We start from the raw sequence: 13,391 nt of genomic DNA, 5'->3' as shown, positions 1-13,391 counted from the left end.
CACTAGTCCATTTTTTTATTTGATTAATCTTAATTGACTTTATAAATTTTGTTGCTGGCTTATTGGACTGTCTAGCATGTAAGTTCCTGTCTATATTACAGGTGTTATGATTCGCATAAATAGTGGAAGTGGTGGAAGATTTGGCTATTATGAGAAAATTTTAATCATAGTTATTTAAGCTATATAGGGCTCTTTGACATGTCAAAATCTTGTGTATTGTTCAAAGTTTCTGCATATTTTCCGAGCAAGTGTTCAAAGTTTCTGTATTGTTCTAAACTCCTTGTGGCTGAGTGATTCTCTTATAATTTTTATCCACACACAAAAAGCATATGAGATTCATAATCCATTATTGTTCTTTTCTTATCATCCTTATAGCCACTAAACCATGTATATATAAGGTTGCAAAATAACCAAAACTAAATTTTGCAATTTAGAGCATATAGCAGCATAAAAACAAAAACTTCAAACAATAGGCAGAGAAAAAAATTCACAATTTCACATGTCTCCAGACAAAGAAAATATTAGTGGAACATGATTTCACATTAAGCATAACCATTTTCTCCACACAAAAAAAAAAATTACACATGAAACGCATAATTTTCTGAGTTATTCCTATTCGACCAATGATGATCGGTTTTATTCAGATGGGATTAAATTTGGGAGTCGTGGAAAGAGACCAGAAACTAGAATCTCAAACACTGAGGTGCAAAACTGGCATCAAGCTATGCTTTTATTGGAGTATTAGCAAACTTCCATGAGCACTGAACAAAAGCATCGGTTGTCCGATTCCCTGCCACCTCAGAGATTGGCACAGCATCTTCGATCTCCTTCAAATCATCTTTGTTGAGCTTCACTTTAAACGAACCGATATTACTATCAAGATTTTTTATCTTAGTTGTTCCTACAACACATGAGACATCACATAAATGTTATACTAGAAACTACAAAAGGAATCATAACGTGAGTAAGCTTCATAAGTACCTAACTTGTTGAGGTCATGAAATGCAAAATTACTCACCAGGGATAGGCACTACATCGTCTCCTTGATGAAGAATCCACGCAAGAGCAAGTTGTGAAGATGTACATCCGTTCTTCTCTGCCAACTTTTCCATCCGAGAATAAAATATCTTGTTCTTGTCAAAGTTCTCCCCTTGTAACCTTGGTTGCATTGCCTGGTGAAAAAAGAGACGTTGGTGACAATGAATAAATGATCTATTTGGATTGACTTATTTGAGTTTATCTACTAGCATAAGTACTTATGAAACTGTTTGGGAGACCTTGTGAAAATAGCTCCATAAGCTCTCCAGGATAGCTTATATGAAAACAGTTTAATTTATCTTGATTATAGAAAACTTAAACATAAGCACTTAAAGTATAAGCACTTATGCTATAAGTGGTTAGCAAAACTGTTTATCCAACAGAGCTCAAGGCCAAGAGTAACTGTCATCATAAAAAAATTGGATGAGTCCATACCAGAAAACTGTTTGCAGGTATACTTTCCGTGATAGCCTTGCCTCCGAAAAATCCACGGCCAAGAGGACTATATGGCACTAATCCAATGCCAAGTTCCCTGTAAGAGTTGTCACCAAAAAAGCATCAAGTCAGGAAGTGAAAGAAAGAACTTGGTTGTTCATACTCAAATCAAAAGGTTCCAATTCAAGCATGTAAAATTAAAACTATTTGATCAGAGGTGTATCTCTTCTCTAGAAATCAAACAACTTTCTTTTCTTGAACAATATCGCATGAAAGAAAAGAAGTGTGTTGTTGCTATTTATTAAACCACTAATGATCTACTAGTATAAGCCACTGATTCAAGGAACCATTTTCAATTGTCTCAACAAAGGCACCTTCGATGTTTGTTTTACTTGAAATCACAAAAAGGTGTGATGTTTTTCTAATTTTTGGATAAAAAAGAAAAGGGTCAACTATTTCCATGATGAAGAAAAAGAAATGTTAATCAGTTAATGACATTTCCCACTAATAGTTTTACACCGTAGTAAATTACTTATCATCTCAAATCATTTTCTTAAACATTTCACCCTTGCAGACCTCATGCTTGAGGGGTTGTGGAATGCTATAGATCTCTTATTATCTTGAGTTCTCGACCCATGCTATATATCCCAAATTTCATGCATATACCGAGTAGGTGTCCAAATCACCAGATCGGTCGGGCCAATATCCAACTCGGCCTGATAAGGACCAAAGAACTACAGGAACCAACTTCCCATCATTGAGTTAAGTTCCCATGTTGAGCAACTTCTCCCATGATTTCCTCTCCCAACTTCTTAAAATAGAGGTGGCCAATCTCATCTTACGCATGTGACTGATTTTAGTGGAATGGCTCGGAGCCATTGCTGGTCAGAATTCTTCAGGAACAAGTTCAAACCTTCATAAAAATTTGGTGACAATCATGGAAATAGAAAAGCAATGAGTTAAGGTACCTGCAAACAGGGACAATATCTGGCTCAATTTCACGAGTCCAAAGGGACCATTCCATTTGAACAGCAGTAATAGGATGAACAGCATGTGCCCTTCTGATTGTCTCGGTACTAGCCTCAGATAATCCTATGTACTTAATCTTTCCCTCTTCAACCAACTTTTTAAGCTCTCCCACCTGTGATTCAAAACACCAAATCAAAGTCATCACTACTACTGCCTAACCAATTGACTAAATATCCAAATTGTTCATTGAAATTGTAGGACGATATTAATTTAGTCCCTCATACTATCGATATTTCAAAATGATCCTTGAAATTCTAAAATTTTAATCAAATTTGTCCCTCAAAATTGGTAGTTGCAGACACTAGAATGACATTAAGTTGGTAATATTGAGGATGAATTTGCAATTAAATGAATACTGTACTGAGTGATGTAGTATAGTACTCACGGTGTCCTCGATGGGTACTGTGGTGTCAACACGGTGCTGATAATATAGATCGATGTATTCCACCCCAAGACGTTGGAGACTACCCTCACAACAGGATCTAACATATTCAGGACTACCATTTACAACAACATTGTTAGATTCCATTTTGACAATCCCAAACTTTGTAGCAATCTGAATTTGATCTCGAGGTAAGTCTTTTAGTGCCTGAGAGTTATTAAAATGTTTATGTTACACAGTCGAAAACAAAAATGTTTGTGTTAAACTGAAATAAAAAAGATAGATGAGTGAAGTTGAAATAGTAGTGTACCTTTCCAACCAAAACTTCATTGACATGTAGTCCATAAAAATCAGATGTATCAAAGAAAGTGATACCTTTGGAGAAAGCATGTTTGATCAAAGATATAGCAACATCTTCTGGCACAGCAGCGTTGTATACTCCAGTTAGGCCCATGCATCCATATCCAAGCTTTGAAACCTGAATACAAAGCAACAATAAACATTGTAACATAAATTAATGACTCACAAGAACAAGGAAAACCATGATATCAATCAAATTCAATGAAGGACAAAGGTTACTTACTTCTAGGCCTTGGCTTCCCAGCTTGACTCTAGGAATATGAATAGTAGTATCTCCCATTTTTTTTGTGTTGTGTTTCTCTGTTCTAACTCTAGAATTTCAACAGTATATCTGTGTTGTATATCCCTTCCTCTTCAAGAATATGTGTTTGGTTGGTAGTGGACTAATGGTATGGTAGTAGGTAAACGTTACCTAACTCTTGGAGCAGTGTCATAATAACTCATAATGCTACCAATCCCATTTTTTATTTCATTAATTAATCTTAATTGACTTTATTATTTTTATGGCTGACTTATTTGACTATCTAGCCATGTAAGTTCCTGTCCATTTTTTTATTTTTATTTTTTGAGAAAGAAGTTCCTGTCCATTTTACAGGTGTTATGTTCCACATAAATAGTGGAATTGGAGTAAGATTTGCCTATTAATTAATTTTGAAATTTTTTTTGATTTTTTTTAATAACCTTTGAAAAATTGAGGGTATTTACCAACAACAAATGAGAACAAGCCATATAAGTAGATCTACCTGCGAAGTACAAGTTAGTTTGTGGGTACACATAAGTATAGGAAGAAAATGTAGTTTTTAACATAAAAAAGGAAGGGAAAAAAGTATAATTTCAAGTTTCTGCCTAATCTACTCTAAACCATTGTTGCTGAAAGATTATTCTCTTGCACCACCAGTACCGGACGCCAAACACATCTAAAATTTGGAAATCAATCAAGTATGTATGTAATAACTCTAATAGTTTACTTATAAATTGCTTGTTTTAAATTTGCTTCTTCTTATACATTTTGGTTTCTATTAGTTTGTTCTTTTTAACATTTCATTCACATTTACACGTGGAACCCTACGAGAATTAAATACAAAATCCTTATTTATAGAATCAAAACAGCAGAACAAATGTAAACAACCAGTCTTGATTTGTTTATCGACCAGGTCCTAATTGAGTCGAGTACAAATAGAGAAATGCAACTATCTAGAGGACTATATTATCAACATTGTAATTCATATTCAAGTTTTATCATTATAGGCAACTAGATCTGCAGTGTGTGATGGTAGCTTTCTGAGATTTGCTTCTACCGACCTTGTTGCGCTTTATTCATGCCTCAGTGCATTCTTCTACTAAAATGGATTTATACTTTCAAGTTGAAACCCTTCAAACTTTTGGAGGCGTGTTAGCAAACTTCCAGGATGCGTGATCCAATCCATTGTAGTATCTACTACCTGCTACATCATCCAGAGGAACCGCTGCAGAAATTCCTTTCAGGTCCTCTTCCGATAGTTTTACTGCTAAGGCTCCAAGGTTTTGATCCAGATTCTTAATCTTAGTTGTTCCTGAGAACAAAAGAAGTCCTCAATATTTTCAACAATAAAACAAAACTGAAAATAAGTATTTAAATGGAAAACAGCTGCATGAATTTTATAGTGCATTAATAATTTAGAAGAATCTTCAGCCAGTAACCTTGGTGCAGCAGATGTTGCTCTTAATATATGAAATGCACAGCCATAATAATCATACGCCCAAGACGACGGTGTCTATAGTTCTTCGTTTATTTGATAGTGCACAAACACAGTGGTAGAAAAGCACTATGTATAATAATTTGTTCAGAATGACAATTAAAGGAGGAAATAATTTTTCCCATACTATTATTAGGGTACTATCTCAGAGTAGCTAGAATCAAAGATTTTTGAAATATACTATTCTCAAAAAATATGCATATTTTGCCACTCACCAGGAATAGGCACAACATCCTGGCCCTGTTGGAGTACCCATGCTAATGCTAACTGAGCAGGAGTGCACCCATGCTTCTTGCCAAGACTTTCAATCCTATCATATATGTTTTTGTTCTTGTCCAAGTTCTCAGCTTGGAAGCGGGGATGAGAATTCTGAAAAGCAAAATAACCATCAGAAAACAACATACTTTCAACAAAAGAAAGAACCTTACTTTTAAAGAAGAAAATAAACATCATTCATGTGAGAAAAACAGATAAGGATGATATCCCCTGTATCATTACTCTAGTAAAAAAACAAGAATTTACGATGGACTGCACAAATGCATATTTTACAAAATAACACGACAAATAGACCAATATTTGATTTACGGTTAAGATTTGATCAATGCTATTACATGATTTGGCCCATCCTCTAAATAATTCCATGGCATGCAGCAGAAATACACATTTAATTCAAGTGCGCAGAAATACATATTTAATCCAAGTGCTAAAATACTATACCAGGGAGCTAACTGCCGACACACTTTCCAGAACTCCTCTGCCACCAAAAAAACCACGACCAAGAGGACTATATGGTACAATTCCAATACCGAGCTCTCTGTATCAACAAAAGCTTTAAATAAGTAAAATCACATTTAATTTAACACAAACATACAGTACAATACAACTAAGGGCAACTGGTTCCTTTTCTTTAACCCTTTTTTCAAGCAACTCATAATCAATGTGAACTTGGAGAGGAACTCAAACTAACCTGCATAGTGGAACTATCTCGTCCTCAATGTCGCGAGTCCAGAGAGACCACTCTATTTGTACAGCTGTGATTGGATGAACAGCATGTGCTCTCCTTATTGTATCTGGGCTGGCTTCAGATAGCCCAATATACTTCACTTTTCCCTCTTCCACCAGTTTCTTAAGTTCACCTACCTATAACACACAACAAACATGTTAACAATGCATCTAGCGAAATGAGCCAAGTAATCTAAAATTATGATTGAGACTAGCCCGTTTGGATTGGCTTATTTTTGAGCTTATGCGAAACAGCTTATGCAAATGAATAAGTTTATATGTATTATTATAAGCTTTTCAGGGTAATTTATGAGAAAACAGCTTGTAAAGATACAATTTTTATGAATCAACATAAAAGTTTACTTATTTGCATAAGTTATTTTCATAAGCTAAAAAATAAGCCAAATCCAAATGGGCCCTAACTTAACCCTACATAATCAACTTATAACGAGAGAGATGTCTCTCATTTATAAACACATTTTAAGGTCATATCTCATAACATATTCAATTGGTATCTACACAAACCAGCTAAACAACACTGTCTTTTGACATAGGAAGAAGAAATCCTTAACTGTATCCTCAATAGGCACAGATTTATCCACTCTGTGCTGATAATATAGATCAATGTATTCAACACCAAGACGTTTCAAGCTAGCTTCGCAGCTCGAACGAACATAATCCGGCGAACCCTTGAAGGTCACACCAGCGAAACCAGAACCTTGGCCTCTGGATATACCAAATTTTGTAGCCACCTGGATTTTTTCTCTAGGTAATTGCTTTAAAGCCTAATCAACAAAATCAAATAAAATAACAAACTCACATTATTATTATAGCATAAAGTAACAGAATTGAAAGTAACAGAATTGAAACAGGAAATTGTTAGCATGTATGTATGTACCTTTCCAAGTAAAATTTCATTAGAACCATTAGTACCATAAACATCAGAAGTGTCAAAAAAAGTGATCCCTTTATTGAATGCATAGTTAATTACAGAAATAGCATCTTGTTCAGGAAGTGGATCATTGTAAGCTCCACTAAGTCCCATACAACCGAATCCCAATTTTGAAACCTGAAAGCCTTGGGTTCCAAGTGCGACATGAGGAATAATTTGTTGTGTTGCTGCCATTTTGGTTGCTGAATGATTAGAATCTGTGAATTGCATGTCTCAGGTCAAATAATATATATTGAAAATGTTAAATAGAGGATGCACTAGTTAAACACATAAATAAGAAAAATATGTCTTGAAATTCATGCTTAAAAGTGTAAAAAGTTATTTTTATCAATATTAATTTTATGTTTTATTTCTATTTTTAGTATGCTTAACGAGTGCATCGGATGCCTAGTTTAACATCTCCCATTATATATAGTAAAAGAATACGGTGCGCGCATTCACATCCACCGTTATGCTTTCTTTTATAATCTGTGATATCGTCACTCAGTATGTCATTACTCTCTTGTTTTTCTCTTCCACTCTAGTCAACTATGATTGGATTCCGAAAGAAACGTTAAGAAAATGTATCTTTTTCATTTATTGATGTATTTGGTAGATGATATAGGTTATGTTCGTTAAAAAAAACACCGGATAATTGATAATTTAGCTTATAGCGAATATTTTAGTTTATAGGAAAAAAAATTAGTTGATTGAATTTGTAGTGTTTGATAAAATTGGCGGTTGAATTAACTTATAAATATAAAATGACATAAAAATGATATGTTTAATCAATTTTTTTTTCAAGTAAGATATCAAGGTAAAATTGAAACAAAAATGATAAGTTATAAGCTCATAAACTATTTGAAATACCGTTTGAAAAATAATTATAAACTTGTAAAATAAATTATAAGTTCTTTTTAAAAAATGATTACCAAACAAGTCTATTTTAATCATATGAATTTATAAGCTAAAATCTCATAATCTAACGTTGCTAGACAGAACTTTTTTTACCCAGATCATGTGCATATCCATTTCTTTTTCGAAGTCGGATATCTAATATATGTTGATATTATTACTTTATTAAGGTTTTGTTTTCATTTGTTTGATCTTAGAACCTCGCTGTTGTACTTATGTGTGAGTTTGAACGGTGTTTGTCACTTCTTCTAAAACAATAAAAACACCTCAACTATGATTTTGGCTTCCAAAAGGAGAAAAATAAATAACATGTTGCACTAGGTAGGTCAATGAATAATACAAAAGTTTAGTCCTAGTTATTTACAGCAAAATAGTACTTAGTTATTTCCTTTGCCCAATTTTTTTTAGAGCTTATGCAATATAAATTAGATTTTATGTTATTTTATAAGTTCACACTAGTTAAAATTATATTTTTATAAGCTATTTTATCATAAACTATCTTGAAAATTTTATAATAATAATATGAAGAAATGAATTTTTGTTCCTTATGAGAAAAATTCGGTTGGAAAAGGGATAACTCATCTTGTGTGTTTCATAGGTTTTTTGATAGAAAATAGTCACTGCTATCAACATAGAAATTTTGTACTTATAACATGGTAACAAAAAAAATCTCAATCGTTCATTCTAGCTCAATTGATAAATGTCATTGTTAAAGGTTATACATTTTCATCAGATTCAAACTTAAGACCTCGCATTTGTAAGTTTCAACGATGCTTGTCATTTCGTCTAAACAATGTGTGATAATTATTAATAAAAGAGACACGTTCAAATGTATATTTTCAATTTTGATGCATTGAAATTGAAGGACCAAATGTGTCACATTTTTTAGAGAGTAGTAATATACTAATATGGATTTTTTTTTCCTTAAAAAAAAAATTTATTATGGGTCATAGTTAAAAATAAAAGAGAGTTAATGTATATCTCATACTTATAAATAAAAATAATCATGGAAAAAATGAATATATACTTTTACTTATAATTTGAAAAAATGCAAGTTTTTTCAATACAATTTGATTCAGAGGATAAGGGTACCAACGATGTAAAACAGATAAACAGGGTATATACTATTACGAATAGACTTCAATTTGCAGAAAATTGATGAAAATGAGCTTCAAAAAATGAAAAAAATAAATAAAATTGAACTATGATTTGGCGCAGGCCGCGCGAACACAGGCCCACTCAGCAACAAATTATGATGTAGGCTCCACCACTTGAGTAGACCTTAGAAAGGCACCCCTCCAAAGTGCAATGGAGGTCACCTTTTTAGGCCATGGGCCTTCATGATCACCCATCGACCCCATCCAGGTAAGTATGTTGCAATGTTGCTAATCCTTTTTTATTTATAACTTCTTCTCATATACCACACACTCAACTTCACCGATGTGAGACTTTTATTATTTTCTACTTCTTTCTCTCATATACTGCTTCAGTGCTTTGGTTGATCTAATCCATTTTTTCTTTCTCTCTTTCAAGACTTTCTTTACATTCTCATAATGTATTACACAATAACAAGTATACAAATGAACTGATTATTATCAATTTGTGTACCAATACAGTCATATGAGTTGATTATTATCATTCTAAATACCTATATCTCCATATTCTGTATGGCTGCAACATCAACATAATTTTGAAAATATAAACTAGGACCGATTTAGCGTGTGTTTGGTTCTGCGGCGGAGAGAATTGATTTTGGCAGAATTGATTCTGTAAAATTGATTCTGGCCAAAATTGATTTTAAGCTGAAGTGGTTTATGTTTGGATATATTCATGAAAAAGTGAGTTGAACAAAAAATTTGAGTGTAAAAATCAATTCTAGAATCAGAAGCTACGATTTCTAGCTTCAAGTAGAATCAATTCTGGAGGCAGAATCAATTCTACTTTTGAGAAACCAAACAAGTCAGAATCAATTCTACACGTCCAGAATCAATTCTGGATGCTCCAGAATTGAAACCAAACATACACTTAATGATCTAGTTCTATGCCTCAGCCATGCATATATGACTTTCAATTTCAATCACTGAGTATATATATTTGTGTTCCCAGGCTAAAGAGCAAATAGCTAAAATCAGGATTTCTGTGGAATGTGGATATAGATAGAGTTTATTTGTAGTTTGGCTTTAAATCAACTTTGCTAGTTTTATTTTATAAATTCAAACAATAGGCAGATGAAAAAAAAAATCACAGTTTAACATCTCGAAAAACAAGGAAAATATTAGTGGAACATGATTTCACATTAATTATAAGCAAACTAGTTTAATCATATAAAAAGTAACATAATTATGCATGAAACACAAATTCTGCTGAGCTATCCGTATTCGACTGATTACAATCGGATTACATTTGCGAGTCATGAAAAGAGACCAACTAGAAACTATAATTGCAAACACTGAGATGCAAAAATGGTCTCAAACTATGCTTTTGACGGAGTATTAGCAAACTTCCATGACAATTGAACAAAAGCATCGGGTGTCCGATTCCCTGCCACCTCAGATATTGGCACAGCCTCTTCAATCTCTTTCAAATCATCTTTGTTGAGCTTCACTTTTAACGAACTGATATTACTTTCAAGATTTTTTATCTTGGTTGTTCCTACAACAAAATGAGAGGTCACAGAAATGTTATACTAGCAACAACAAAAGGAATCATACATAACGCGAGTAAGCTTCATAAGTGCCTAACTTGTTGAGGTCACAAAATGGAAAATTACTCACCAGGGATGGGCACAACATCGTCTCCTTGATGAAGAATCCATGCCAGAGCAAGTTGTGAAGATGTACATCCATGCTTCTCCTCTGCCAATTTTTCCATCCGAGAATACAATATTTTGTTCTTGTCTAAGTTTTCCCCTTGTAACCTTGGTTGGATTGCCTGTTGAAAACATAGATGTTAGTGAAAACATCTTATAGCTTATTTGACCTTATCTAGTAGCATAAGTAAATACTTGTGACTTGTGACACTTTATGAGAGAGATTATTAAAACAACTTATATCTTATATGAAAACAGTTTAACTTTAATTTATCTTTTATTATAGAAATAGCTTATACATAAGCACTTATATGATAAGTGTTTATCCCAGCAGGGCTCAAGGCCAACAGTGACTGTCGTTAGAAACAATTTGGATCGATTCCATACCAGATGACTGTTTGCAGGTATACTTTCCGTGATAGCCTTGCCTCCGAAAAATCCACGGCCAAGGGGACTATATGGTACTAATCCAATGCCAAGTTCCCTGTAAGAGTTATCACCAAACATGCATTAACTCGACTCAATCTTTACTTTTGCAGTCATAAAAACGGATAATGGAGCAGGATATATAAAACCAACTAGTAATTAGGTACCTGCAAAGAGGGACAATGTCTGGTTCAATTTCGCGAGTCCAAAGGGACCATTCCATTTGAAGAGCAGTAATAGGATGAACAGCATGTGCCCTTCTGATTGTATCAGTACTAGCCTCCGATAATCCTATGTACTTAATCTTTCCCTCTTCGACCAGCTTCTTAAGCTCTCCCATCTATGAGTTATTCAAAACACCAAATCAAAAACACTCCTAACAAATTAATTTCAAGAGTAGAGAGAAAACATTGCATTACGCACAGTGTCTTCGATGGGAACTGTGGTGTCAACACGGTGCTGATAATACAGATCGATGTATTCCACCCCAAGACGTTGAAGGCTACCCTCACAACAAGAACGAACATACTCAGGACTACCGTTTATTACAACACTGTCATTTTCGTCTCTTTTGACAATCCCAAATTTTGTAGCAATCTGAATTTGATCTCAAGGTAAGTCTTTTATTGCCTGTGAGTAATTAAAATGTTTATGTTACCTAGTTGGAATAAAATAAAATAATATGTGCGCGCGCGTATTGAGTTGAAGTAGTAGTATACTAGTAGTACCTTTCCGACCAAAACTTCATTGGCTTGTGCTCCATAGAAATCAGATGTGTCAAAGAAAGTGATACCTTTAGAGAAAGCATGTTTGATCAAAGATGTGACAACATCTTCTGGAACTGCAGCGTTGTATACTCCGGTGAGTCCCATGCATCCATATCCAAGCTTAGAAACCTGAATACAAAGCAACAATAATGAATGATACGCATGAACAAGAAATCGATGATTATTTCAATTAAACGTTACATATTTCCAGGCCTTGAGTTCCCAGCTTGACTCGAGGAATTGGTTGAGTATGCGTTTCGGCCATTTTTGTTGGTGAATAATGATTAAAATCTGTGAATTGCATATATGTCTGAAATTCCATTTGCAGCCATGATGTTATGATTTTATAGTAAAAGAATATAGTATGGGCGGTTTCTTGAATTTGTGATATCATCGTCACTCAACGTGTCACTAACTGATGACAGTGGGTCATTTGTTAATTTTTATTGCAATTTTATAGTAGTTTTATAAGTTTTTAGAGTATTGCATGGTCAAAGAGAAGAAATTATTTGAAGAAATTGATATAGCAAGAAATTTGAACACAAAAGCCACAAGAAGAAAAGACTTAGAAAAAAATAAAAGCCCAAAGTTTTGAAGAAGAAATATGACTAAACCTTCTGTTTTTCTCGCATACAATTCATAGGACATTGTTTGGTCTTTCTTTTGGTGATTGGCTACACGTCACTAAAAACAAATGGATAGGCACATATGATTCACCCTTTCTTGGAGGATATATATACAACAAACAATATTCAGAGGGGGGGATTATCACTTCCTGAGAGAAAAAAAAGGTACCAGCAGGAGAAGAAAATTCAAGGGTTTTGCCGTCGCGGTCTTCATCGGTTATTCATGTATAATTCTCTTAACTCTTTGTTATGTCAATTATTATTATGAGTAACTAATCTCATTAGATTAGGAATTATAGATGATTCTCTTTGAAACTATCTGAGCCATGTAACTACGTGTTCTAGTTTATTCAATGAAAACTTATAATTATTCAGTTAATCTCGTGTTTATTGCTTTTCGTTAATTGATCACTTTCGAATTGATTTTAAGTTATAAATCACTATTGACCCTAGGGTTTATACTGGAACTAGATTAATTGTTTGTCAATCGTAATTGCTATAGGAATATAGAATTAATTGGCATGATTGTTAATATAACGTTCTTTAAAGCTTTTGATAATATTAGTTTCGCCTAAGGAATTAGGGTACTTTATTAGATAAACGAGATTGATGAGCCAAGGAATTGGACTCGGTCTATTTTGTTATATTGTCGTAATTATAAGAATTTCATTGTTGAGGGCTAGAACCTAGAGTACCAGTTAGGGACAAAGAGAGGATTCAAAATAATTCATAATCGTCTTTCTCTCATAAAAGTTTACGTTTCAACTTTCTTGCAATTTTAATTATTGTCATTGTTACTACAAATCAATCTGAAAACCCTCCTTTGCAATTTATTTATTAATCCTAATTTAATTTAATTGTCTAGTTGAAAATAAGAACAATCTCTGTGGATACGAATCTTATAAATTTTATTACTTAACGACGAATTTAGTACA

The 13,391-nt window shown here is 33.6% G+C and overlaps 2 protein-coding genes, 1 non-coding gene and 1 pseudogene across 3 annotated transcripts; all 4 read right to left on the bottom strand.

Annotated features, from left to right (window-relative positions):
* Positions 1–440: 440 nt before the first annotated feature.
* On the bottom strand, positions 441–3,673 carry LOC123890821 (probable aldo-keto reductase 1). The gene is made up of 7 exons (XM_045940524.1): positions 3,468–3,673; positions 3,195–3,362; positions 2,888–3,091; positions 2,442–2,614; positions 1,474–1,570; positions 1,019–1,172; positions 441–901 (listed from the first exon to the last, which is right to left on the bottom strand). The coding sequence occupies exons 1-7, from the start codon at positions 3,522–3,524 to the stop codon at positions 723–725; spliced, it is 1,032 nt and encodes a 343-aa protein (XP_045796480.1). The 5' UTR covers positions 3,525–3,673; the 3' UTR covers positions 441–722.
* A 645-nt stretch (positions 3,674–4,318) lies between these two features.
* Positions 4,319–7,369, bottom strand: LOC123890820 (probable aldo-keto reductase 1). The gene is made up of 6 exons (XM_045940523.1): positions 6,881–7,369; positions 6,555–6,767; positions 5,948–6,120; positions 5,698–5,794; positions 5,196–5,349; positions 4,319–4,797 (listed from the first exon to the last, which is right to left on the bottom strand). Exons 1-6 carry the CDS (start codon positions 7,142–7,144, stop codon positions 4,619–4,621), a joined length of 1,080 nt encoding a protein of 359 aa, XP_045796479.1. The 5' UTR covers positions 7,145–7,369; the 3' UTR covers positions 4,319–4,618.
* Positions 7,370–9,041: 1,672 nt separating this feature from the next.
* LOC123893391 lies at positions 9,042–9,201 on the bottom strand. The gene has a single exon (XR_006803488.1). It is a non-coding gene; the product is annotated as a U1 spliceosomal RNA (small nuclear RNA).
* An 885-nt stretch (positions 9,202–10,086) lies between these two features.
* LOC123890818 lies at positions 10,087–12,406 on the bottom strand (annotated as a pseudogene).
* Positions 12,407–13,391: the final 985 nt, after the last annotated feature.

Source organism: Trifolium pratense, linkage group LG6 (genome assembly GCF_020283565.1).
Source record: "Trifolium pratense cultivar HEN17-A07 linkage group LG6, ARS_RC_1.1, whole genome shotgun sequence".
NCBI classification, from domain to species: domain Eukaryota; kingdom Viridiplantae; phylum Streptophyta; class Magnoliopsida; order Fabales; family Fabaceae; genus Trifolium; species Trifolium pratense.
This window is presented reverse-complemented; position numbering and strand designations above follow the sequence as displayed.

Bases quoted from the DNA above. Each gene is read 5' to 3' on its own strand.
- LOC123890820 (XM_045940523.1), bottom strand. From the start codon at position 7,144: ATGCAATTCACAGATTCTAATCATTCAGCAACCAAAATGGCAGCAACA. The intron at 5,795-5,947 runs GTTAGTTTGAGT...TTGTTGATACAG, and splicing joins GAGATAGTTCCACTATGCAG to AGAGCTCGGTATTGGAATTG. The intron at 4,798-5,195 runs GTGAGTGGCAAA...TTTTGTTCTCAG, and splicing joins GGATGTTGTGCCTATTCCTG to GAACAACTAAGATTAAGAAT.
- LOC123890821 (XM_045940524.1), bottom strand. From the start codon at position 3,524: ATGGGAGATACTACTATTCATATTCCTAGAGTCAAGCTGGGAAGCCAA. The intron at 3,092-3,194 runs GTACACTACTAT...AATAACTCTCAG, and splicing joins ATGAAGTTTTGGTTGGAAAG to GCACTAAAAGACTTACCTCG. The intron at 902-1,018 runs GTGAGTAATTTT...CATGTGTTGTAG, and splicing joins CGATGTAGTGCCTATCCCTG to GAACAACTAAGATAAAAAAT.